The following is a 25,007-nucleotide window of genomic DNA, read 5'->3' on the forward strand; positions in this document are numbered from 1 at the left end:
CCTCCGGGAGCTGCAACCCTGTGACAGCCCCCCTAAACCCCCCCTTGCTCCTCCTGCCCCCTTCCCCCCCCCCCCCCCCGAGGCTTCCTGGTCCCCAAACATCCCCCCCGAGCCTCCAAAAGCCACCTCCCCCATAGTCCCCCCTTCCCGTATGCCCCCCGCCAGCTCCCTGCCCCCCCCCATAGGGCCCTAGTGCCACTCGTGGGGCCCTACCCAGCCTCCCCTGAACCCCCAAAGCTCCTCACGGAGCCCCGCCCCCCCACACGTACGGGGCTCGGGGCGGGAGACGCGCGGGGGGTGGGAGTGGTGTCGCTTCGCGCATGCGCGCCGCCACAGGAAGTGCGCCGCCACAGGAAGTGCGCCACAGCTTGCGTGGGATGCTTTGTTGCCGCCGTAGATTCGCGTTACCGGGACGCGACGCCTCGCACCTCCCCACACCCCCGGGTTTTGGGTCGTCCCTGCGCATCTTCCTTCCCTCTCCTACCTCCTCCTCCTCTTCCTCTCTCTCCCCTCCCGCCCCCAACGTGGCGAAAGTGCGGCGGCGAATTCAACGCTGCTCCCGCCGCCGGCCCTTCGCGATTCGCTTCCGCAAATTCGCCACCGCCACCCGCGCTGCTCCCGGAGCCGGAACGGGCCTGAACCTAGCAGCGGGGCCTTATCCCCTCCCCGTTCCCCCCCACCCCTTTCCTCTTCCATCTCCATTTCCCTTCCCCACTTCTCCTTCCTCCCTTCCCCGCTGCCGTGGCGAAAGTGCGGCGGCAGAGGCGCAGGCCGCTGCGGTGCTGGCGGGGCGGCTCCGGTCCGCGGTGGCTGTTCCCGTTCTCCCCCTCCCTCCCCGCCGCGTAGCGGCCCCTCAGCTCCGGGCGATGCCCCCGGGGCTGCGGTGAGGAGAGAGAACTCCGCCATGGAGATCCCGGGACAGGGTAGTGGACTGGTGACCGTCCCCCCCGAACCCGGTGACGAAACCCCGCCGCCCGTTGAGGTTTCCTCCTCTGGGGCGGCTCAGGGAAACGAAGACGGGCGGTTGCGGCCCGGTGCTAAACGGGTAACGTTTCCCTCCGACGAGGATATCGTCTCCGGGGCAGTGGAGCCCAAGGACCCCTGGAGACATGGTAATGGGGGGAGGGGGCGCTGGATACCGGGTTTGGCTCCTCAAGGGGGGGGGGGGGGGGTCGTCCAGGGTTGGGACTGGGCCAGTGCTGAAGAGACCAGAGCAGAGGTCCCTGCTGCAGACCTGGGGGAGAGACACACACACACACACACTCCCAGCTGAAGCCACCCAGGGTTGGGTGCACAAACGTGGCCTTTGGGAACCCCCAAAACCGCCAGCTGGGTGGCTCACAACAAAACTGTGGGCCCGGTAAAGCCACGGAGGCAAATTGGTGCAGTAGCCCTCATCCTCGTGGCTGTTGAAGGCTTTGGCCCAGAGGGAAGCTCCCAGTTTTGTTGCCCTGAGCCGGTGTGGCAGGAATGGTGGCGATGGTTGGGTTCTGCTGGTGCGGTGGGAGAGCCCTGCTTGGTGTGCCCGGCTCTCTGGCAGGGGTCTGTGGCACCCACCACCATCGAGGAGGGCAATGGTCCTGCAGCAGCAGCATGGAGAAACCAGTAGCTCTTCCCCAAAGCATTACCAAAGCTTTGGCTGCCCAAGGGAGGAGAAAGGAAACAAGCTGGAGCTCTGTCCCTCCAAGGTCCCGGAGGTTTTGATAACGTTTCCGGATGCTGATGTCCACCCCAGCCCCTCCGGCAATGCGGGGAGCTCGGCACGGCAAGCGGAGGGCCATCGTGTTCCCAGGAAACGTCCCCGGATAAGAGGCACAGCTAGAATGCAGTCTCCAGTGAAACGCCAGTGCCTGTTCTGGCATTCCTGGATCTGCTGCCAGTGGGTGCCAAACCCATTGGGGGCTCTGCTCACAGCCCCTCTGCCAGGCTGGGTGAGGGGGTTTGGAGCAGGATGCTTCCAGGGCTCCTGATAATTGCGTGACGTGGCTGGCTGCCAATTTCAGGACATTCTTTATACCGTACCGAAACATGGAAACCAGCTGGAGATGTAGTAAAGGACGTTGCACTGCGGTACAAGTACAGCTATCTCAAAAGCTCTTCGCAGGCTGCTGCACCGCAAGCTGCATTTCTCTATCCCAAACTGAACCGCTGCAGCACCCGTCACCAAAAATCATCGGTAACCGGCAGCTGCACCTCATTTTTGGGAACAAAACAGCCCTTTATTTTTACTGTGTCGCAAGCCAGAAATTGGGTTTTTTTCCGAGTTTTTCCCAGTCGCACACCTCTTTGGGTGACGAGACCTGTTCCAGTTTCACCATGTAGGTGTCAGATGTGGCCTAAAAGGCACTAGATCTCATTATGTAGCACCAATTAATTATGGTTTCGTTGCTCCGTGTTAGCTGGCTCATCTCAAGGTGATGACCGGTAGCTGGATGCTTCCGTGAAATATTTCCAGCAATGGAGAAAAAACGCTCGCTAACGTGTTCTTGTTGTTTATGTGTCCTGCCAGCTGCGTTAATATGAAATTTCTGCCGCTCTGATCCTGCTCCGGATGAAGACATGATGTTTACCTGGCAAAGCAAACCCGGGGCTCGTCCCCCAAGCCCTTCTCTGCTGCTCCAGAAAACCAAATGTGGTTCAGCACTCTCAAATGAGCTGCCCTCCCCAGAGGGAGCCCGGGAGGGACAGATTCCTCAGCCAAGCTCACCTTTCCCGAGGCTCTGGGCATGCTGGCTTGGAGCTAGAGGCTTTCCCCTAAGGTGTTGGGGACCTTTTCTTTCAAACTATTTAACCTCAAACTTCAGCCCCTGAAGGCGCCCGGTGTGAAGGGCCTGAAAGCAAATTTTCCCTCTCTAATTAGAGGAATCCCGTACACTGCTGATTATCGCGGCTCTGTGGAAGCTAGCGTCATTCAGGGCAGAACTGGCATCCAGGACCTGCCTTTCTCTTGACTTCAGGAACGCACTGCCTGTGATGCCACTTTTATTCTTCCTCTCACGTGTGGATAATAACTGTTTTTATTCAGGGCTTTATTTATCTCTTGTTCATCATTCATTGGCTAAAATTACTCCGGCGGACGTGCCTCTGCTTGTTTAACTTCCTTCTGGCTACTTGAATCCGAGGTCTCCTTCCCAGCTGGTACCAGCAGGGCCAGTTTTGCCAGGCAGCACGCAGCATGGGGCTCGATGACGACGCTTGTGTGTCAGTTTGGAGCCTCCTCTCCAGTGCACTTGCCACCCTGAAGCGCTTGAGGGCTTGAAAGAGGAAGGTAAAGAAGGTGTATTGTTTATTGCAAAGCTTCGCGCTACATGAGGTGAAGGAGGAGGCGTGTTTAGAGCATCGTTAGCGTCGTTTAACGGGCAGTGGGTCCATCTGCTCCCGGTTTGTCACCCCACAAGGCAGACGCTCGGTTATTTTTAAAACCAGTGATATCCCAATGTCAGCAGTTCCCTCGCCTCTCGCAGAAACACCCTGCTTGTACACCAAGAGGCAGTTGGTAGCTTTATACCATCACATTTCTTACTGAATCAAGTACCGTTGCTGCTTTTTTTTTTTAACATTTCTCTTTTTTTACCTTTTTTTTTTTTTTTTTTTTTTTTTCCTTTTGGGACTGTTGCACCTTTAAAGCATCCTGATCCAGTAGAGCTACCTGAGGTCCTAGATAAACAGCCTTCCTACAGACCCGTGTCGGGTTCTGTTCGTCAGCCCTCCTTTCTGTGAAACCTTGCCGATTAGCATTAATTATTTCTGCCTTTAATTCTTTATTGCCAGGCTGCACTACTGGCCTCTCCGCCACCTCGCCCGCATCTATGTCAGGTTAAATTACAACACTTTCCGCTCTGACCTTCCTCTTTGCTCCTTCCCTTCGGCAGCTGGTGGGTCTCTGCTGGCCCCATACCTCCACTGACAGAGATGCTGTGCCGGGTTGAACCCAGAAGACCTGAAAGCTCATCCTGTTTTTTCCCAGCTTGTTTTCCAACAAACCCTGTCTTGATTTAAGCCCATGCAGATCCAAGGGGTCGGCTAGGATGGGATAGGTGCCAGATATACCTGGAGAGGGGAGGTTTTAGGGCCAGATGTTGCTGCCATCTGTCTCCCTCAGCTTGCCAGGTTTCCCTGCCACGCCAGTGCCCCATGGGCGCTTGGTTTGTGGGTGCCACGTTATTCGTTGGGAAATGAGCTAGAGCGCAAGATGGGGGGAAAAGTGCTCCTTTGTTTCCTTTCCCCCCTTCCTACGGCTTCACCAACCGCTTTGTTAGAAAGCTCAGGACCCCCACCCTTGGGGAGAGGAGCCAGAGGCTTCCCCTGCCATCGAGACGCATCTTCTGCTATCTCTGATGGAAAGCATGGGAAGGGAAAGACGTCTTCATCTGATTCCCTGGGATACAGCCGGGAAATCGCAGCAGCATCGCGAAGGAGCGGGTGTGGAAACCTGGGTTAAAAAAACCCAAACAAACCTAGAGGCATCATGTGGGTGAAGTCCTGCTGTCCCGAGCGTTCGAGGTCTTGGTGTGTTCAGTTTGGACCGGCATCAATGCTGAGCATCGTGGCAGTGAGGAAGCCTGGCTTGCTGCAGGCATTGGGGTGTCTGCCAACACAGGAGAGACCCTGGGGAGAGCTGGCTCATGCCTCTGCCCGTGGCCGTCAGGTGGAGAAGCTCTGTTACCCACCCGGCTGGCAGGTGCCATTCCCCTAAAATGCGGGATCCAGTGCCCTTTGCTGGAGGAAGGGCAAATCTGGGTGTCAGGGTGACTGGCACTGCCTTCCTCTCCCTGCATTGGGTGCCACCAGACGGAGAGCAAAGGAGCCGTTTGATTGCCAGCAAACTCCTCTGCTGGGTTTGGGGGGGTTTTATGCTTCCCTAGAGAAGAAAATAATTTTCTTGCAGCTGCTGTTCCCCTTGCATGGGAGAAGCGGCAGCAGGATGCTCCCAAGTGGAGGCAAAGAGTTAAGAGATCTCATTTGGTGACCTCGGGGATGAAGGCAAATAGTTTGATTTAGATCGAATTAAAGTCACTGCCTTTTCCTGGCCTGGTCAGATTTTGGGACATACTCCTTGAGCAGCTCTGGGACAGGGACGTCCCTGCTGCCTACATCGGCTTTCGCTTCCTTTTCCTTACACTCTGCCTCCTGGGACACAGGCTCAAAGCGAGCACAGGGAGCAAAACTAAGCAAAGTGCAGCATGAACCTGTGAAAAATCAGCTTTTCTCTTCTGTGGTGCAGAGGCTGAGAAGACAAGCTGGCTGTAGCCAGTGGCTAATGCCGCCTGTTAATAAATGATGACACGTTTGCTTTGGTGTCGTGTTCTGGGCTTGGGCGTGGTACAGAGGAGCAGGTGAAGCAAAACCCGCCGTGGACAGAGCGGTTAGGGGGCACTGAAATGTCATCTTTCGCAGGAAGAAGCGTTATTTGCATTTTAAACTTTATCCGTTACCCTTTCTGGGTTTTTTTTCTGAATTTTCCAGGCTTTCTGCCGGTGCCTTGTCGGCTGAGCAGCTGTGGTTTGTGTTTTCCAGTGGCCCGTGCTGTCACTAGAGCAGGTCCCGGTGAAGCCGGCAGCTGCTCTGCCAGGAGCTGTGGGCAAAAATTAGTAGAAAATTAGTGGATGAAGCACATCAAGTTACACAGGAGGTTGGGAAATACCCTTGTTATTGCTCTTTGGATCTTAATCCACCGAGCAATAATAAAGAGTTTAATCAATAAGGTAGTTAACTCTGATTGGGGATATTAGCGTAGGGTTTTAAAATGGCAGAGGGGGTTGGGACGTGAGTGGGGTTAAAGCTGGTCATCATTTGTGTAATAAATCTTAGTTCTCCATTAGGGAAATGCGTTGAAGTCTTGTGCAGCTACTGTTGTTCTAGAGGGACCTGAAGCACCGTGAGATGAGTTCTGGTTTCCATCTCGTTTTGTCCTTTAATGGGATTATTTTGGGGGCAGACTTTAGGGAAGGAGAGATCCAAGATGTGGTCAGGGATGCTCCAAATGGAAACCTGCGCCGTCTCCAGCCTGCTCTTTCTAAAACCAAATCTTTGAAGCTGTGGGTAATTCCACCCAAGCCAGGAGTCAGCTGCACTTTGCTTGCTCAAGTCACCCGCCCAACCAAGAGTAAATATGTATTTTATCAAACTTGTTTGCAGAACAGCTCTGCTTTGTTTTACGGATGGTGTCAGCAGCATAAAGCCCTTCTGCCAGCTCTGGAACTGCTGAAAAACATGTGCTACGGGATCAGCTTCAGCCCTTGTCTAACCGCCCCGCTGTCAAAAAAAAAAAAAAAGGCTTTTCCCAGAAATTTCAAGGGTTTTTTGAAGGTGGATATTACAGACGTGGCAAATATTTGCTGGTGAGCTGCAAGATGGAGCTCAAACAGGAAATACTAATATTGACTTGCAGGCTTCGTTACCACAAACAGGCGGGAGAGCAGCCCTTTGCGAAGGGGGAGAAGAGAAACAAGCAGGGATGGCACGCTCTAAAAACCAGCATGAAGATCCTTTTTAATTAAAACCCCTGATATCTAGCGAGGAAATTCTCTCAGAGGGTCTCAGTGCTGATCCTAAGGATGCATCGTTCAGGCAAAAGTAAGAACGTTTTTCGTGGATCTGAGTTTCAGAAGAGCGAGGTGGCCTTGGAGCAAAGCCCGAGCCTCGCAGGAAGAACTACTGCTCAGCGTTGGTGTTTAACCTCCTTAAAAGCTTTGCAAGAACAAAACCAAGATCAAATCCCAACTGCTCCTACCAGCAGTCCCACCAAGATGATCCGGAGCCGCTGCAGAAGGGTTATGGACCACCTGGGTGATCTCACACCAGAAATGCCACAGGGATTGCTGGCTACACGGATGTACGGAGTGGGCACCAGGCTCGCCAGCATTCTTGGTCTTGCCTGTATGGTTACGTGAGTGGTTGTGACTCCAGGGGGGTAAACTCTGGGTGTTTTCCAGCTCCTGTCAGATGTGGGAGCTCCAGGTGCTTCCCCGGGAGGTGGGAACAGACTCGGCACTGGTGGTGAAGCCCGGAGGAGACCTGGGAGTAGCAGGTGAAAGATTCCCGCAGGCTATCTGGATTGGCTCATGAGCATTTAACTGCATGGATGAAATCGTCCCGGGATGTTCTTTGGGAATAGGGAGTTGCTCCGATCCTTGTGGACCACGGCGCCAGCGTGGCTCTCGGTACAGGGGACGGTGAGCTTCTTGGCGTGCATCTCCGTGTGAAGAAGGACGTTGGAAACAGCTTGAGAGGACCACGAGACCTGTTAACTTCTTCCCACCGGATTTCCACCGAGGCTTGGCAAGTGCCATGAGGTGGGAACAGAGATGTGCCAAGACGTGCGCAGAGGGAAGCGGAAGCAAATCTCTGTCTTCCAGCAATGAGGGTTGTTAAAATTTAGGACTTCCACCCAGGAGAGGGCAGACCAAAGCCGGGAACTAATAAAAACTAGATTAGCAAAGCATGCTTGAGTTCTGATTTGGGGACAAATCCTTCAGCCAGGACATTTTGGAGCCGGGTTTGCAGATGCTTGGATTGCCCTGTGTCCTTGTGTTCCTGGGATGCTTGTCTGCATTAGGAGTTTGGCGACTCTCCTTTACTCTCCTCGCTTTCCCAAAATCACACTTGATTTTTTTATATTTTTTTTTGAGGAAAGCATTCCTGTGGCAGATGGGATCAGAAATGTCGCAGTGCGCTGCTCATCCCCTCGCTAACCTGAATATTTCTCTTTTTTTAGACATGGGGCTCACTCGCCCTCAGTGGATTTTCCTCCGCGGTGCCTTCTTCAGCTCCCGGGGAATCGGCAACCCGACATGTCCCCATGTCGCTTCAGAGGAGCAAACGTTTTCTGTCTTTTGGGGCATGAAAGCCATTCTTAGGTCTTGCCTAGTTAAGCACTCACTTGGGGTGTATTTAAACCTTTGCTGCTTTGCTCGGCTGGGTGTTAGCTGTCCCCGCAAACCTCACCACAGTGGCCCAGGAAGCGTCATAGAGCTAAAAACTGCCAAAAAGGTGGGGTTTGGGTGGTGCAGCTGAGCCGGGGCACGGTGTTACCTCAGCCACGTGTCACTTGGACCCCATCCCACTGCAGAGATGCCTGATGGGTTTGTATTGAACAGGGAAAAGATTAAAATAGCCCTTTATTTGTTTGTTTGTTTTGCAGCTGGTAGAGCATTTAGGTTTTTATCCAGCTCTCTGGATGTCGTAATCCTCGGGGATGGGAGCTGGGAGGGGGTTGCTTTGTTCTCTGCCAGATGAAGTTCCTGGGGAATCTGGTTTCACCAGATCATCTTCTGACCGGCGATGGCTTCAGTGTTTGTTTGGGCCGATCACTGAACTGAAATCATGTCAAAAGAGGAGGTGGGCATCACCTCACATGGCTAACAATTCTGTGGCTGCCTGCGTCACCTTCCCTGGCATCTGGAGCAGCAACATTACCTGTGATTCAGGGAAGGCAGAAGCGGTGAGTAAATGCCGCTTGGCTGCTTGGAGCCGAGCTTGGCAGCGGTGACGGCAGCAAAGCGTCCCTCCTGCGGCTTCCAAATGAGGAGCCAGATTTCGAGGATGTATTTAGCAGAAGGTTACAACTCTGGGAGCTTTTAGCTGATGTCTCGTTGACTTGGGCTGATCCACCCCCCCCCCCCACCGAGTCCTTCGTGCGCTGCTCCGGCTGTCTTCAAAAGCTGATTAGGGAAAATCGGGTTGTACATGGGGGTGGATGCACCTTGTCCAGCTCTGTGCCTGCATGGCGATTGCAAAGCGATCGAGCGAAAAAACAAAGTTGAGCGAAACTAAAAGCAATAGGAATGTATTTGATGGTGCTATTTATTAACCACCGCAGCAACCTGCTGTGGGGGGGTCAGGGTTTGTCATCCCGTTACTCTTTTTAAAAGCTTTTCTGCTCCCGAAAGAGTGGCTCTCGTGCCAAAGCGTGGCTGGAGGAGGCCAGAGGTGCCGGCTGCGCTTCTCTGGCCCCTTTTTCTGCCCAAGCAAGAGAGGGCTTGCTCCCGTAGACGCATTCGAGCAAGCCCTGCTCAGGTTTTGCTTTGTTCCATTGCCTTTGAACATCCTTAATCCTTGTAATCTCCTTGCCAGGTTCTTCTGCCGGGTGTAAATCCTGGTGGATAGTGGGGGAACACAGTTATGTTGGTTCCTGCAAATACAACTGTAACTTAATTCTTACCCTGTACCTTTTCAGCCCAGAACGTGACTGTTGATGAAATCATGACCGCCTACAAGCAAGCCTGCCAGAAGCTGAACTGCAAGCAAATACCCAAACTACTGAAACAGATACAGGTAGAGCTGTTGCAGGTGTTGTCCTAGTACCAAATGATCAAATACAACCCTTTATTCCACGACTCGCCATAGATTTTTACAGTCAGGCAGGAACGAAGACTCCTGTTTTAATAGCACGAGCAGGTTTCTGGACAGATGAAACTTGCTGCTGAGTGCAAAAGCGAAGGAGTTTGCTAGCAAAATATTATGTGTAATTTAACATGCTGCGAGACCCTGTTTTTCCTTGCTGAAGCTGTGTCCGTCTCCTTGGGCTGCTGTGTAGGGGCTAGCTCCAGCCTTGCCAGAGGTGGGCTCTGACCTCCCCGCTGCCCCCCGCTTCCCATCCCACCTTCAAGCCAGGGGATGAGACTTGAACGGGCTTGTTTGCAAAGCAGTTTATACCTCGGATGTTGTTTTAAATGGAAATCTGCACATGTGGTCAGGGGAGGCAAGCCCACAGGGAGACCGCAATGAGGGCTGTGGTTTTCCCTGCTCACATGGGGTGAATAAAAGTCCCATTTAAATCCTCAGGCCTGAGAGCAGCACACTGGAGCATGATGTTTAAAGCTCTTCCCTTGACCTGGGAGGGAAGATTTTTGCTTTTTCACCTGTTTGTGCCTTCCCCGGGCAGCTCTGGTGCCTCCGTGTGCAGAGACAGACCCTCATCTTCATCAGCCGCCCTCCCTTGTAGAGCTCCAAGACCTTGTCCTGGGGAGGGTCACTAGTTTTCCCCGTGACTCGCACGGATCCAGCCTGCAAAGCGCTGTAGGTGGCAGCTTTGATTTTGAGTGAACGTCGGGCTGAGAGTTCCCATACCCTCTCTTCATTTGGGGGAGGATTTGCCCAATTTGTCACATTACCTCGTTATTCTAGCATGTTAATTCCCCTCCCCTTCCCCCCCCCCCCGCTTTCCTCCTCCTCTTCCTGAGTATGAAATGCTGCTTTTTCTTTTGCAGGAATTTAAAGATCTGGCTCCCAGGATAGACTGCTTAGATCTGAAAGGTACGCCCCTTTTCCATCACCAGGGGATTTTATTTCTCTTCTGGACAATCCTGGTGTTTCGCTCCATTAGTACGGCTCTTGCTGCAGTCATGGTCCCACCTGGGGCTCTTGCAGGCTAGAGCAGGAGAGAGCCTTAATCCCAGCACGAGCAGAAAAGTAAGTACCGGAGGTGTTTCTGTACGAGGAGTATTAACGTTCTGGTCAAGGAGCACCAAAAAAGCAGCAGAATAGCTTCAGCAGCCCCTCGAGCAGCGGACTGTCCCTCACCACCTCCAAGCACCATCCTCATACCCCCCCTGCCTCCCAAAACGGCTCGTTTGGGGCATGAGTTAGGGCTGAGCCAAAGCAGGTTTGCCAGAATATTTTTCCGACGGATGTCTCAAAACTCCTTGCATGATGGGAAAATTAGAAAGGTGTTTCAGTTAATTCTTCTTACTGCAAACATCTTTGTGAATGATGGCTTTTGTGGAGCATCTCCCGTAGCTCCAGAAAGGAGAGGAAGAAGGTCGCCTTGCAAGGTCTCTGCTAGACAAATATTTTACGGGGGAGGGGGGGGGTATTGGTTCTTCTCACAGCAGCTTGCTGCCTCTTGCCACCTTCTGGTCTCCTTCCCTTCCTAAAGAGTCTCTTCCCCCCCTCTGCGCTGGGGGATGCCTTCCAAAACCAACCTGGGAGACCGGCAACAAGAGCAGCTGCGTATCAGGGATGCTTCCACAACGCAGCCAGGGAAAAGATGGAATGGTCAACGTTGGCTGGAGCGTTCTTCCTTCATGGAGCGATGGTGTTGGTGGTGTTCCTCTCAACCCTGGGTTGTCCCGGCAGTTTCTGCCTCTTGCTGAGGTCCTGCCCGGGCTGTCCCGGTTTCCCAATGAAACTCATCGGGTGCGTGAGTGGATGGAATTTGCTCCAGCAAGATCCAGCTTGGCTCAGGGGACAGAAGCCATCTGCAGGGGCTGCAGCCTTAGGGTTTAATCCGTAGCACTTGGTGCCTGTTGTCACTTATTCAGTGTTGTGGGGGGGAAATCTGAAGGCTGGGGAACCATGACGAAATAACCTCGCTGCACGGGGAGCCAGGGTGTCCATGTCCTGAACTGATTTGCCTGGAAGAGGACAGACGTGCTGCTGGAGGAATAACAACGCAAGCTTGCCCAAACACCCCCCCAAAATAAATCTTTTACAGGCCCCATCACCATCATTTGGACTCAGCTTTGCCAAACAGGATTTTTTTCTTGACTTATTACAAATCCTGCAGTCGTCAGCTGGCTGGGCAACCAGAGCCCGCGTCCCCCCTTCCCCTAGAAATGGGAGTTTCTCAGAAGATCCAAAGTGATGCAGAAGCCCGGCTGCTGGTTGCTTTATGCTGTTATACATGATATAACACCGGCACAGCCCAGGCTCAGCCATCGGCAAAGGGTTCATAGTCCCCCTCCACAGCACTTGCTTTGCTTGACCATTTCCCACCCGGCATTCAGCCGCCTGTGCTGGATCCCCCGTCGCGATGGTTATTACGACAGAAACAAAGCTCTGGGTTTATTTTAAGCTGCTTTTTCACTTGAGCTGGTGTCGGACGTTGCCTCTTCCCACTTCGAGACATCGGAGGGAGCTGATGAGGGATCGCAGCTTGCCCTGGTCTTGTTGAGTGAATTCCCAGCTCCGCAGGGTGAGATTGGCCCATGGCTTGGCTCCGGTGTGGAATGGGCGATCTATTTGCAAAGCATGGGCTGGTTCCCTGTCGCTGTCGCCTTTGTTGACAAGGCTAATACCAGCTGGAGAGGTGCCGGTGGGTCACAGGCCGGTGGGGCTGCCAGAGACCCCAACGGGCGACCGTTTGCTGCTGCGTTTTGGGCTTTTGATGTTTTGGAGGGGATCAGTGGGGTTGCAGGCGATGGTGCATGAGACCTGGCTGCCATCGCCTTGTTCTTCGTATGGGGAGGGGATGGGATCTATTGGCATTTAGAAGGAAAGGCAAAGCTTCCACCTCCACGTTTGCATGTCCTCCCCTCCCCAAATTCGGTTTGCCTGGCAAAATCACCCGCTGGCAATAGGCACAGTGTCTAAAAGCAGCCAGCACTGATGCTTATTGGGGGAAAACTTCCCTTTTTTTTCAACCAGAAGTAGCTTGTGCAGTGGTATGGGGGGAGTTGCAGCCCTGTAAGCCAGTGGGGATGAGATATTGTGGCTCGTCTGTGGGCTGGCCAACACCTCGGGCCTTGGAGACTTGCTGCTGCACAGGGCTGGCAAGGATGATCCGAGGAAATAAGGAAAAAAAATATGTAAACAAAAAGCCCAAAGTCTTGGGAAATGTTCTCGAAGCAGCTTGTGCTAGCACTTCCCTAAATTGAAACGTGAATAATTTAATTTGTCGGAGGCAGCAAAACAGCATGTGTATTTATGATGTGTGTGCATTTATGATGCGTGTGCAGGGATTTAATTTCAACCCCGTGGTGCTTTTATATAACAAAAAGAGCAATCAGCTGGCTGTTAGTTTGTCAGCGGAGAGGCTCGTAACGTAATTCCAGATGGACTGAAGCTGGTGAGGGGCTGGCTTGTTGGGAACATGGCTCTTTGCCCAGCAAGGAGACAGAAATCCTGGGTTTCAGTGAGTTTTAGGCAGTGAAAGCGTTGCTGCTGTGGCTGGTCTGTGTTGGGGGAGCAACCGCGCTGGTTTCTAGGTGGATTTCCAAAATCCTCTGAGCTCGCCATGTGTAATTGAGTGAGAGACATCCTTTCCGAAGGCTCCGTGTGGATCCCTCTCCCAGCTTGTGGCACTGCTGGCGAGCCCCAGCGTGGCTTTTGGGGCTCCCTACGATGACCGATCCCTGGCTGTTAATGAGAAATACTCATCCGAGGTGATGCTTTCTGCTGCTGGGCCAGGCACACATGAATAAATCAATGTGAATGCCCAATATTGGATTTGAATTGCCCTTTAGGCGGGTTGTTCGAAAGGTGGGCTGCCTCCGAACGGGGGAGAAAGTTGCCTTTCCACGTGTTCTCCATCCTGTGATTTGGGGCTCTCAAGCTCAAGGCTGCATGTGTTTTGTGCTGAAGCACCCAAATTCATCTTATTCTGCTCTTTCCCCAGGGGAGAAGCTGGATTACAAAGCCTGTGAGGCACTGGAAGAAATTTTCAAGCGGGTCCAGTTCAAAATTGTCAATTTGGAGCAAACAAGCTTGGATGAAGACGTAAGTGGCCGTGACCTCTCCCGGCTTCTCGTTCCTGTTTTGCAGCTAATGCAAACCTCATGGGTTTTGTTGTCAGTCCTTAACTCCTCCTGGGCACTGACTTATTTTTTGGGGGCTGTACTGTGTCGCCGTACCCATTCCCTTCGTACCCACGCTCTTATTTAGGTCTGCTGGCACAGCATTTGCTGCTCCAAAAGGAAGAGGTTGACCACTCGCTCTGAAGCCTGGGTGGCCACGAAGCTCTGAGGCATTTTTAAATACGTATTATAAAAGCTGTTTTGAAAGCTGAGGGAATTGTGGGCAGCTCTCAGATGGCTTTTTGGGGCTGAGGATGAAGTTCAGGCTCCCTTCTGCACATCCCGTCCCAACTTGCCTTCTTCCTCCCTCGCAATCCTTGGGGCCCTGAGTTCAGGTCCCAGTAGGTAAGCGGAGGAGGTTAAAAATTAAGGAAGTGGTTAAAAATTATTTTAGCCAGCTCCAATCCCAAGTTCCCCTTGCCCTGGAGCATCCCCTTTCAGCCCTCATGTCTTCAATAGTCTTGTTTTTCCCGTATCGTCCATCCCTATCCCGAACCCGGCTTCAGACATATCTTGTCCCTCTTTGCTTGGAAGTTCTTGATGCTTATTCCCCCCATTTTCCCTGCTTGAGCAGCACTTTGGGAAGGCTCAGCTGTCACGAGCTTCTCAGGGCCACTGCCCACATCCGATATGAAGTGGGGAAAAAAAAATGTGACTTGGATGGTGGCTCCTGATCTGACCCCATAACGGCGCTGGCTCCAAGCCATGGCGGTTCCTCGCTGACCCCATCCCATCCCAGGGCTGTGCCGATGCAACCAGCTGGGATCCTGCCTGACTCAGGCACTAGGGGCACAATCCTGCTGGGCTGCCAGGGAGGGCCATGGCCCCAGGACGGGGCTGTTTCGGGGATGGATGAGTCCCCTGATGGCACCGCAACCTGGCAAGGGATGTGGGGCTGTAGAGCAGGGACGAGCTGGCTGAGCTCATGACATCTTTGGCCATAAAATGATCCCGTGCTTCATTCGATTCATTATCTTGCAGGAGGAACAATTATACGTTAATAATTTAAACGTATCCCATGGCTTCAGAGCTGGATGGTGCAGGCAGAGAGATTGCAGACCTCGGTGCTTTACGCTTTTCTCTTCCGGTTGCAGTAGAGCGAGACTGGTTGCAGTAGAGCAAGACCATCTGCCAGGCACGAGGTGTCTGACGTGTCTCCCTGTCTGCTGCTGGGGGGAAAAACAGCTGCGGAGGGTTAATGCCGGCTCCCTGCAGCCCTGAGACCTCCTACTCCCGTCCCTGTCCCTCCGATTCATTCAGCATCAACAGCCTTTTTCTCCCGGGTGCATCATGCCGGGGACTTAGTCACCCAGATTCTTCTCCTTGTTTCCTGCCAATGAGCATCCCCTTTCCAGCAGAAAGTCCTGTTGTTCCCCAAAGACCTGTTCTTTCTCTTGTTTGCCTTCATGCTGGTGTTTTCCAGTCCTCCAGGTCTCTCCGCATTTATTTTCTTTCTGGAAGCCTTACAGCGCTTTTGTGGTTCTTCTCTGCCTGCTTCAGCATATCTTTTAGCTAATTTTCTCCAAAGAGGCTCATTATGTAATTAAGCAAATTGTTCTGCTTCTGCCGTAGGAGCTATAGACGTTTTACAGGCATGAGTCCTGCTCTGCTAATCCCTTTCACTCCTAACCCTGCTATAAGTCTTAGGTTTTATACTTTTTTTCTTTTTTTTTTTTTTCTTTTTTTTTAATTAGCCCGATTGGATTATTGAGTGGTTTCTTGGCTGGGAAAATGTCACTGCTGCATGCAGAGCTGGATAACCCCCCAGGGAGTGGACAGGCACTGAGCCGATAGCCCAGCCTCAGCTCAGGTTCAATATCCAGGAAAAAATCCCAAACCAAACCGTTTTCCCATGTCCTCAGAAGTGTCATTCAAGTGCCTGCGCGTCCCTGGTGCCATAACCTGCTCCGGCCGAGTTCGCTTTCTCTCCTGGTTCCAGGAGGGGCAGGGGAGGGGTTGAGTCCCTCTGCAAGATGCCCTGTTGGGCTTGCTCGTGTAAATCTTTGCCCACAGGCTTTACCTTGGGGAGGTGGCTCTGCTGACACAGCCTACGGCAGGAACGGCTGCGCTGGAGCTGTCATCCCATCCCAGGCTTTGCCGGGTCCCTGTCTGCCCCAGTGACGGTTCCTGAGCACGTGCCTGGTGGTAGGGACATGGGGAATATGGCGAGATGCCTTCTTTTTGGGGGGGGCGTGCAGAAAATCTGCAGAGAGTCCCTTGAAGAGGCTGGAGAGACCCAGGGAAGACCCAGCTGCGCCATGGCTGGGGGAGCACCCCAGGCTGCTGGGGGCTGGCATGGGGACGTGCAAAGTGCCACGGTGCCAGCGGGCATGGGGATGGGCGGAATTGTCACCTGAGGTGCCAATTTGTTTGCCCTTGAGGTTGAAGAAAGGGGTTTTGTTGCCTGGGCTGCCTTGGGAGGGGGTTGTGGACCTTGTCTGCAAGAATTTAAGGACTTAATACCAGAGTGGTGACACGACGTCGTGCGAGAGGCATCTGGAGGAGCCGGCTTGTGCCTGAGCCGCTAGCGTCCTAGCACAGCAAAACCTCTATTTTATCTTTTTTTGACTCTCAAACCCTGCTCAGCCTCTGCCTGCCTGATTAATGCAGCTTTTCCATCTGCCTTTGTTTTGCAGGGTGCCTCAGCATTATTTGATATGATTGAGTATTACGAGTCGGCGACACACCTCAACATCTCCTTTAATAAACACATCGGCACCCGAGGCTGGCAGGCAGCTTCCCACATGATGAGGAAGGTTTGTGCTCCTTTGTGAATATTTTCGGCACCCGCTTTTAACTCCCTGCGGCCGAGTGGGTGGTCTCAGGCAAGTCTCTCAAAAGACTCCTGAGACCCAGAGGTGTGGTTTTGTGCTTGCCTGTCCAGAAAACCACTCGGTTCAGAAAAACCTGGTAAGCCCAGGCTCGGAGGCAAGGGAAAAAAAATAATCACCCTTCCCACCTGTCTAATGCCTCGATGAGCACCCGGAGCATAGAAAATAGAAATGCAGATCCCAGCAAAAAAAAAAAGAGCAGGCTGTTATTAGTGGCATGCTCACAAGGTCAGCCTCTCGAGCTGGATATTCGTTATCTTTACAGCAGGATGACTAGCACTGGGGTTTGGCTTTTGCAGGGCTAATTAACCTCATTGTTCGGCGCTTGAGTTTGCTCTGAAAACCGAGTGCAGAGGAGACAGCGTCTCGTGCTCCCTGCTTGGGGCGCGGCACAAAACCACCCTCGATCCACAATTACCTCTTGACCTGCTAATTTTAATTGCGGCACTGCCGATGTTTCACCCAATGCTGCTGGTGTGTTGCACGACTCAGGTTTGAAAGCCGGCGTCCTGGTAGCGTTCCCTGCCCCGTGCAATTGTCTTCGTGCTGGGGCTGATATCAGGAACTGGAACTTGCGTAGTGCAGGCAATGCCCGCGCCGTGTTTTGGAGAAGCCAGATGTCACGCCACGGTGCTGGCCGACCCCGTAACGATGCTTTAAAACCATCTGCATGTACATGGGTGTGGTGAAGGAGTTTGAGATGCCCTTGGGACGTCAGGGCTCTTAGTTTCTGGGTAGGTGAGGGAGAATCTGGAGGTGTGAAAGGGCTTACGTTAGCACCCAAAATGGTATATCAGCCCAAACAGAGGCCATTGGCATGCTGTGCATCTCGAGCAGGAACAGATGGCATTTGTGAAGCTAGGGAAGGATCTTGGGGCTCGGAGGCAAATCCCAGACAAGGGACACATGGCTCGATGCCTTCCCAGACCCCAGATCCAGAGAGCTCAGGGCAGCACATCCTTGTATGTGTAAGGCCATGGGAAGCTTTTCTTTCAAGAATGTGATGCTGCTGTGGTCACCTGAAGCACATCCTCCCTAGTGCTGTAGCATGAGGGTGACGACAGACTCGGTGCAGAGGTGATTCTCCAGGAGATAAGGTGTTTATCTGGAATTGTGTGATTTGAGCGTGGAGCTTGGTGCGGGCTGTCCTGGCACACGGGGTTATCTGAGCTGTTCCTGCTGGCTCTTTGCCTCTTATCTGAAGCCCATGGGGTGACCAAAACGATGTTTTGGATGGGCATAAGTAATTCCAGGGGCTCTTACCTGAGTGTCGGTAGCCAGGATGGGACTTGGCCTGTAAAATAGCCTGGCTTTAAACCCGACCTAGAAAAACAGCCAAAAAAACACAGCAGCTGAGACTGCACGGGGCTGAGCGCTGATCCCTCTCATGTCTTCCTCCCAGACAAACTGCCTGCAGTACCTGGACGCCCGAAATACGCCCTTGCTGGACCACTCGGCACCCTTCGTGGCGCGTGCCCTCCGCATCAGCAGCAGCCTGATCATCCTGCACCTGGAGAATGCCAGCCTTTCCGGACGCCCGCTCATGCTGCTGGGTGAGTCACCGGAGAACGGGCACCGAGCTCAGGCATCTGCAGCGCCCACCCATATCCCAAAATGCAGCGAGATGCCAGCTGCACGGGACAGAGCAGCACCGACGCTGGGCTCACCCTCCCGGCGATGCTCAGCGAGGTCTTGTGGTGGTTGCTGCCGGGGTGCCCTTGCCAACGCGTGGCAGAGACAGTGTCTGTCCCAGGTGGGAGATCTGGTGTTTCTGTGCCAGCCCAGCCTGCAGGCAGTGGGTGTAAGACAGTTCTAGGTGGCCTCCATCATTAAGCTAATGAATTAGTGATAAATCATAGCTGGGCTGGAGCTAATAGCGGTGTTGTGATAACAGCAATGAGCTAAGGGTTTGGGCAGGGGAGCTTTTCTGGGGTTTAATTGTTTATTAGGTTGGCTTAGCTGGGAAAAGGTGATGTGGTGGCGAGGGCACGTGCCCTCTGTGAATTGATACCTGCTCCAGCCGCAGGCAGCCCCTTCATGCTGGCATGAGCTGCTGCTGCTTCCCTCTCTGAGTGGGAGGGTGGGCATAAAGGGGCTTGTGAGATCCTGCTGCTGGCCAAACGCCTCGGAAATCTGACCGGGGCTTTCAGCTGGTGTCCCAACGGCGACCGCAGCAGGTGCCAATGCAGCCACGAGCACATGCCGGGAGCCGCACGTTTTGTGGCAGATCTTTGGGCTTGGATAGGCGTGAGCGCTTATAACGGCTCAGCCAGGATGTTCCCAAGCCCGCATCTCTTCTCCGAACCATCCCGGCGCAGGATGTGGGTTGAGGTGCTGGTTTTCTATCTTCAGCCACGGCTCTGAAGATGAACATGAACCTGCGGGAGCTGTACCTGGCCGATAACAAGCTGAATGGGCTGCAGGATTCGGCTCAGCTCGGCAACCTGCTGAAGTTCAACAGCTGCATACAGATACTCGACCTGCGGAACAACCACATCCTGGACTCAGGTGAGGGCCCCTTGCTGCTCCTTCGGGCAGAACCCCAATTCCCCGGAGTTTTGACCCAGGTTTAAGGCAGTGAGGAACTTGGTTGTGGGGCGCAGAGCTCGAGGGGCTGCCGGCACTGCCCCCAAGCTGAGCCAAAGCAGTAGGAGCATGCAGAGCAGCTTCAGCACATCAGAAGGATTTTGGCAAGGTAAACCTCTCGGTTTTTTTAAAGCTGAGATCCTTAGGGAAACTTTGTTTGCTTCCCAGGCCGGGCTGCGAGGTGCACAGCAGCTCCCGAGCATAGGGAGAGGTGGGGATGCCTCGTGCCTCAGTCACATCTTTTGGCTCCCTCCATCTTTTGCTGCCATCTGGTTTTTCTCCTCCCCGCCCCCCGGAGCCAAACTGAATGGCCAAATCAACCCAGGAATTGCGAAATAATCCCAACCCGGACTTCAGTCCTGGCTGGTTCTGGTCGGTGACGCCAATTACTTGGCTGAGTGCTGCAGTTTGGTGGAGGAGCCACACTTGCTCTGCGCAAGCTGTGCCGGCTGCCTTTGGGTTAGGTATAAAGATAGCCAAGTGTGACTGAGTTGGATGTCACCGGCAATGTTGTGGCCACTTGTGCTCCCAGATGGGTCCCACCCTAAGGTGCAAATATTAATTTGCCTCCTTCCAGGTCAGCTGCCACGTCCCTCGCATCTTTGGGCGCTTAATAACGAGCGGTGCTGGGGCTGTACATGTTGGAAGTCGCTTGCTGGGCATTGCTGTGGGTTTCCGCAGCATCTCACTGCCATTGGGGTGCTGTGCATTTATCAAATAAAAATGTTTGCAGTGATTTAAAATGGCGCCTGCCCTCAGCTCGGGCAGGATTGGGCCAGGAAGGTGTACAGAGCGGTGGAGGATCCGTCTCTGCAAACAGCTCTGTAATGCCATATCTGGCAAAGAAGGGGGGGACAGTGACCCAAAGGAAGGAGCGCCCACCCCGCCCACTACCCTCCGCCTGCAACCGGGTGCCATCCTGCGTCCCCCTGCGCCATGGGCAGGCTGAGGAGCAGGTAGGGGGTCACCCCGAGCTCCCAATGTCCCCACACCTCTGATTCCCTCCCTGAGGTTTTTGTACCCTGCTGCTCCAAAGGTGTAGTACTAATTAATTTTATACGCTGAGAGGTTTAATTGCCTATTTGCGCACACGGGAGCGAGGCATTTTGTCTGCAGCTGAGGTCAAATCGAGCAGCTGGGGGAAGGGGTTTGGAGGGAGGATGGTGTTTGGAGACGCTGCTAGCGCCGGAGCTTGGCGTAACGATGCCGTGGTTTTTCTCCATTGCTGTCCGTCCTGGCCAGGATTGGGCAGCACCTGAGCAGAGGGATGGATCAGAGGAAGCAAGGAAAGCGCTGTTAGAGCCGGCAGGATCCATGCCAGCAGGGGAGGGCTGACCCCCCCCCCCCCCGGCTGTTTTTCTAGGCTTGGCATACATCTGTGAAGGGCTGAAGGAGCAGCAGAAAGGGCTGGTCACTCTGGTTTTGTGGAACAACCAGCTGACTCACACCGGCATGGCCTATCTGGGGATGACGCTGGTGAGTAGATCTCGGCACCTTCCTGGGGGTGACAGCTTACCGTCGGGCGTTCAGCTTTGCTCCTGGAGAGACGTCTCTCCTGTGACTGTTGGGCTTGGATCTGGGCAGCAGTGGGAGTGTACTGGCACAATGTGCCTCCGCTACTGCGTCGGAGGAGAACCTGTCCCTTGTCCCCCCTCCTCTACTGCTGCTCGGGCGTCCCTGGGCTCGGCGGTGTGGTTAGAGGAACGGCCGTGAATTAAACCCACTCGGGTTTGAGACGGACCCGCTGTCCTGTCTGCCTCGAGCTGTTTTTTTCCTGGGGTATCCACAGCCTCACACGCAGAGCCTGGAGACCTTGAACCTGGGCCACAATCCCATTGGGAATGAAGGCATCCGCAACCTGAAGAATGGGCTGATCGGGAACCGCTCTGTCCTTCGCCTGGGCTTGGCGTCCACCAAACTGACCTGTGAAGGTGAGCAGAGGCTGGCGCTTGTCGGCTGTGCTGATGGTGGCCCCAGTTTGGCTGGCGGCTCACCTGCCGAAATCTCTTTAGGCTCTGCAGAGCTTCCCTTGCTCTTAGAGCAGTGCGCAGGGTCCACTCTGGTCCTTGAGAAGGTGCCTTGGTCTGGCTCGGCTCAGCCCTGTGGCTGTGTGGGGTCTCGGGCAGGGGACATGGCATGGCTCTAACCAAAACGCTGCAGTCAGCCTGTCCAGGGCCACCTCACTCCATGGGGTTCGATGCCTCTGGCATCTTCTACACCCCACAGAAACCTTTTTTCTGAGCACACAGGGTGCCTGGGAGCTGGCACCCAACTCCCGCTGACATCCCCCGTCCCTCCCAAAATACCAAGCTCCGCTAGACACAACCCCGAGGAGCACTGTCAGGGGATTGGCAGTGTCACGGCTTGTTCATCACTGTTACTGGCGGCTCTCCCGTCCCTCGCAGGTGCTGTGGCAGTGGCGGAATTCATCGCGGAGAGCCCACGGCTCCTTCGCCTGGACCTGCGAGAGAACGAGATCAAGACAGGTGGCCTCATGGCATTGTCGCTGGCTCTGAAGGTCAACCACTCACTGCTGCGCCTCGACTTGGACAGGGAGCCCAAGAAGGAGTCGGTAGGTAACGTACCCACTCGCCTGCCCCCCCTTTTGCCTTTTCAGGGAGTCACGTTGAGCCCCCTCCCCGGCAGGAAAATGCTGTCCTCGAGGGTGACGCCTCTGGGCTTCCACTTGGCTCTGCCATTTTCCTGGTTTTCAGCTGAAATTAATTCCTGCCCAGCCTGTGGCCACGTGGTTTTGTGCAAAGGTTGGCCTGTAGGATAAGGGCTGCTTCCCGGCTGGCAGCCCTGAGCTGGGGTGCTGAACATACCCTGACACCGCGGCTCAGACTGGGGGGGGAATTTCTGGAGGTCTCTGGACCAGCCAGCACCCATCGCTCAGGGTCCTGCTCCATTGAGTGTTGAGCATCCCCCGGGGATGGGAATCCCACGATCCTGGCAGCGATTGCTTTGAGAAGAAGCTCTTGTGGGGAACTCAATTCTCAGGCGATTTAATTGTTTCTTGGGGAAATATCAAGGGTGGAATTAAAAACCACGGTGTTACAATGTGCCTGGCTGGAAAATAAACATGGAGGCGATTGTTCTCAGACAGCTGATTTTCAAACGTTCCAAATGACTGATGGTTTCTCTTCCCTCGCAGGTCAAAAGTTTCATCGAAACCCAGAAGGCTCTCTTGGCCGAGATCCAGAATGGCTGCAAGCGCAACTTCATCCTGGCTAAAGAGAAGGAGGAGAAGGAACAGAAGCTGCAGCAGTCGGCCTCGATGCCGGAGATCACCGTGACGGGGCCTCTGGAGGAGGATCCAGCAGAGGACGGCCGAGACGGCAGTGCTACCTCTGCTCCGGAAGAGGGGGAAGAAGCCAGGGAGACCCTGACGGCCTCAGAGAATGGGGACACGGAGCCAGTGGAGGACAGCGATGACGGAGACATGACGGATTCTGATTTGGACACGGATGAGGAGGTGGATGCTGGGTTAGAGATGATGGACTTGAGCAAAATGCTGCTGAAAAGCCCCGACTCCACTGACGATGCTACCGCACCCCAGCCGTGGCTGTCCCTGGAGAAGCCAAGTGGTCAGCCGCCCCCCCTGCACATAGCTGAGGAATTGCAATGTGATGCTGGCGTGGGGAGTCCTGCCGTCTCTCCAGCCTCCACACCCTTTCAGGGAAACGAGAGAAGGATTTCGGTTTCTAGTCCCGGGCGAGGCCATAAAATCTTCGTGGTGACGCGAGTGGAGAGCCTGCCGGAGCGAGCTGACAATGCTGCGTGCCCATGGGAGGACACCACTGCTGTTGCAAAATCCGTTGAGTCCCAGAACCTGGCTCCGGCCACAAAACCTGAACTCCTGGTGCCCTGGGCAAATGGAACAGTTCCCGAATCCGCTGCTGGCTCGGCAACGCTGAGCATTGGTTCCAACCTTGAGCAGGGCGACCCTGCGGTCTGCGAGAGCTTGGCCTGCGACACTCCCCTCCCCAACGGGCTGAAGACGGATTTTGTGCGAGCGCTGCCAGAGGCATCCTCAGATGGCGATGGCAAAATGGGATGCTGCACTGCCGAGCACGGTAAGAGCTCCAAAACCTAACCCCCCCCCAATCCCCAGGGCCTCCCTCTGGCCGCTCTCTCCCGAAATCGAGCATGGCAGAGCCTGGGATACGAGTGTGGAGCCATTCCCCGTGCCGGCGTCTTCCTGGGACTTTAAATCCCCTTCTTTCCCAATGGGATGCTGGATGGGATGCCGGCGGGTGCGGTAATTTGTGGTTGGGGGGGGGCTTTTCCCAAGGAAGTTTTAACCCGAAGAGAATCTTGCTGAGCTTCGTTCTTTGAAGCACTCCTTAACTTCACCTCGTTCGGGAGCCTAATTAATGAGCCCTGCAGGAAGCTCATTGAGCCTCTTCATTAGTGGTCGGGCTAAGTGCTAACGCAGCTTTTGGGGGGGGGAACCGGGAAGGCGAGCAGGGGAAGGAAATGGTGAGCCATTTGCTTGCAGAGCTGAGCTGCTCCAAGAACGAGCAGGAGCTGGAGGAACTGCTCCTCGAGGCCAGCCAGGATGCGGGGCAGGAGCCCCTGTGACCCCAGGTGAGCGGGGACAGGGGTTGGGGACAGCCCCAGGAGCATCCCGGAGGTCCGGGGACCTCGTTGTTGCTCTCTCTCTCCTCTCTTGCAGGTTCTTGGGGACACTCGGCGTCGAGGGGAGGCTCTGGCATAGCTTCATTCTCTTCCCACTCCACACAACAATTTAAGAAACCAACCTCGGACTTCAGGACAAAGGGTTATATTCAAATTTTTTTTTCCCCAAAACAGTTGTTTCCTGCTCCCGGACTCTCTTCCCCAGGGACCTGATTCACCTCCCCTGAGCAGAGGGACCCTGCTGTGTCCCCAGGGTGATGGAAGGAAGGGAAGGAGAGCAGAGAAAAATGACCCAGACGGGGATGTTGCTGTTCCCAGCCATCCCTGCCCTTGCTGGACACTGCCTGATGCCTTCGCCTTTTCTTTTTCTATCTTTCTCCGAGGAGGAGATCCCATGCAGGGGTGAAGGTAGCACAGCATCAGTCCCACTGAGAAATTCAAACCACACACTACAGGGACCGAGACGCCGGCAGCACGTGCCGGGAGGAGGATGGAGGGCTGCGCCATCGGGCTGCTGTCGCCCACGGGAGAACGTCTCTCACTAAAGATACCCAGGACAGGCTGCATCCGCAGCCGCAATGGTTATTTATTTTTAAGTTCCTTTGTTTGTTTGTTTGTTCTCGGTATATATTTATCATCAGCTGCAAAATTACTGGGTGGGGATTTAGAGGATGGTGTTAGAATTAATTAATTCCTTCTGGGCTAACCTGCAACTGAACTCCTGCTCGGGCCGCTGGAAAAAAAAAAAAAAATACAACCAGAAACACAAAAAAAAAGCAGCATCGGTGGAGCCCCCCCCCATGCAAACTCCAACCCTGGGGGCTGTCGCTTCCTGAGGGGCCAGGGCTGGGAGAGGAGCAGCCTGGGGGCTGCCAGGACATAAGCTACTTCCTCACAGCTGGCCGTGCTGGCATGGAGTCTTCCCTTTTTTTTGGAGGGGGGGGGGTGTCTAATGGTGGGAACCTGATGCAACGACAGGAACTGGTCCTTTGGCATCCTCTTCGAACTGGCTTCCCACCCTGAGGATCCCCTGGGGAAAAAAAACGGCCGGCAGGGGGTGGGTGACCACCAGTAACACTTCCCCCCCCCCCCCAGAAAACCACCTCCCTGTGCTCCCCAGGGCCAGCCAAACCCCTCCAGGCCCGGCCAGGCATTTTTCTCAGGGTGCGAATTTGGGAGGGGAAAGGGGGGGGGGGTCCTGCCTGGCATGGCTGCTGCTGAGGAAGGGGGGCGAGAGGACACAACGCTTTTCTTTAAGTGCAATAAATCTATCAGGGAGCACTGGGGGAGGATAGACTGGGATGAGGGGGGGCTGCTGCAGCGCTGACACTACGGCTGGGGGCTGGCGGCCATCGATCTGCTGGTGTTTGTCATTTCTTTCTGTCGTGTATTTTTGTTAATGCTGTTTTCTATTAAACGAGATCTGCATTCA

General features: G+C 54.2%; 1 protein-coding gene across 5 annotated transcripts; it reads left to right on the top strand.

Moving 5' to 3' along the window:
* Nucleotides 1–361: 361 nt before the first annotated feature.
* LOC126035253 (protein phosphatase 1 regulatory subunit 37-like) lies at nucleotides 362–25,007 on the top strand. Of its 5 annotated transcripts, none has more exons than XM_049793586.1 (13): nucleotides 362–1,112; nucleotides 9,179–9,276; nucleotides 10,212–10,257; nucleotides 13,340–13,440; nucleotides 16,154–16,273; nucleotides 17,751–17,901; nucleotides 18,701–18,856; nucleotides 20,298–20,410; nucleotides 20,724–20,865; nucleotides 21,340–21,506; nucleotides 22,089–23,010; nucleotides 23,436–23,524; nucleotides 23,613–25,007. In XM_049793586.1, exons 1-12 carry the CDS (start codon nucleotides 905–907, stop codon nucleotides 23,516–23,518), a joined length of 2,307 nt encoding a protein of 768 aa, XP_049649543.1. In that variant the 5' UTR covers nucleotides 362–904; the 3' UTR covers nucleotides 23,519–23,524; nucleotides 23,613–25,007. The 5 variants fall into 5 exon arrangements, with proteins under 5 accessions (XP_049649543.1, XP_049649546.1, XP_049649548.1 ...); XM_049793589.1 differs by having other exon boundaries at nucleotides 1,027–1,112; nucleotides 1,689–9,276; XM_049793591.1 differs by having other exon boundaries at nucleotides 1,027–1,112; nucleotides 7,718–9,276.

Source organism: Accipiter gentilis, chromosome W (genome assembly GCF_929443795.1).
Source record: "Accipiter gentilis chromosome W, bAccGen1.1, whole genome shotgun sequence".
Taxonomy (NCBI): domain Eukaryota; kingdom Metazoa; phylum Chordata; class Aves; order Accipitriformes; family Accipitridae; genus Astur; species Astur gentilis.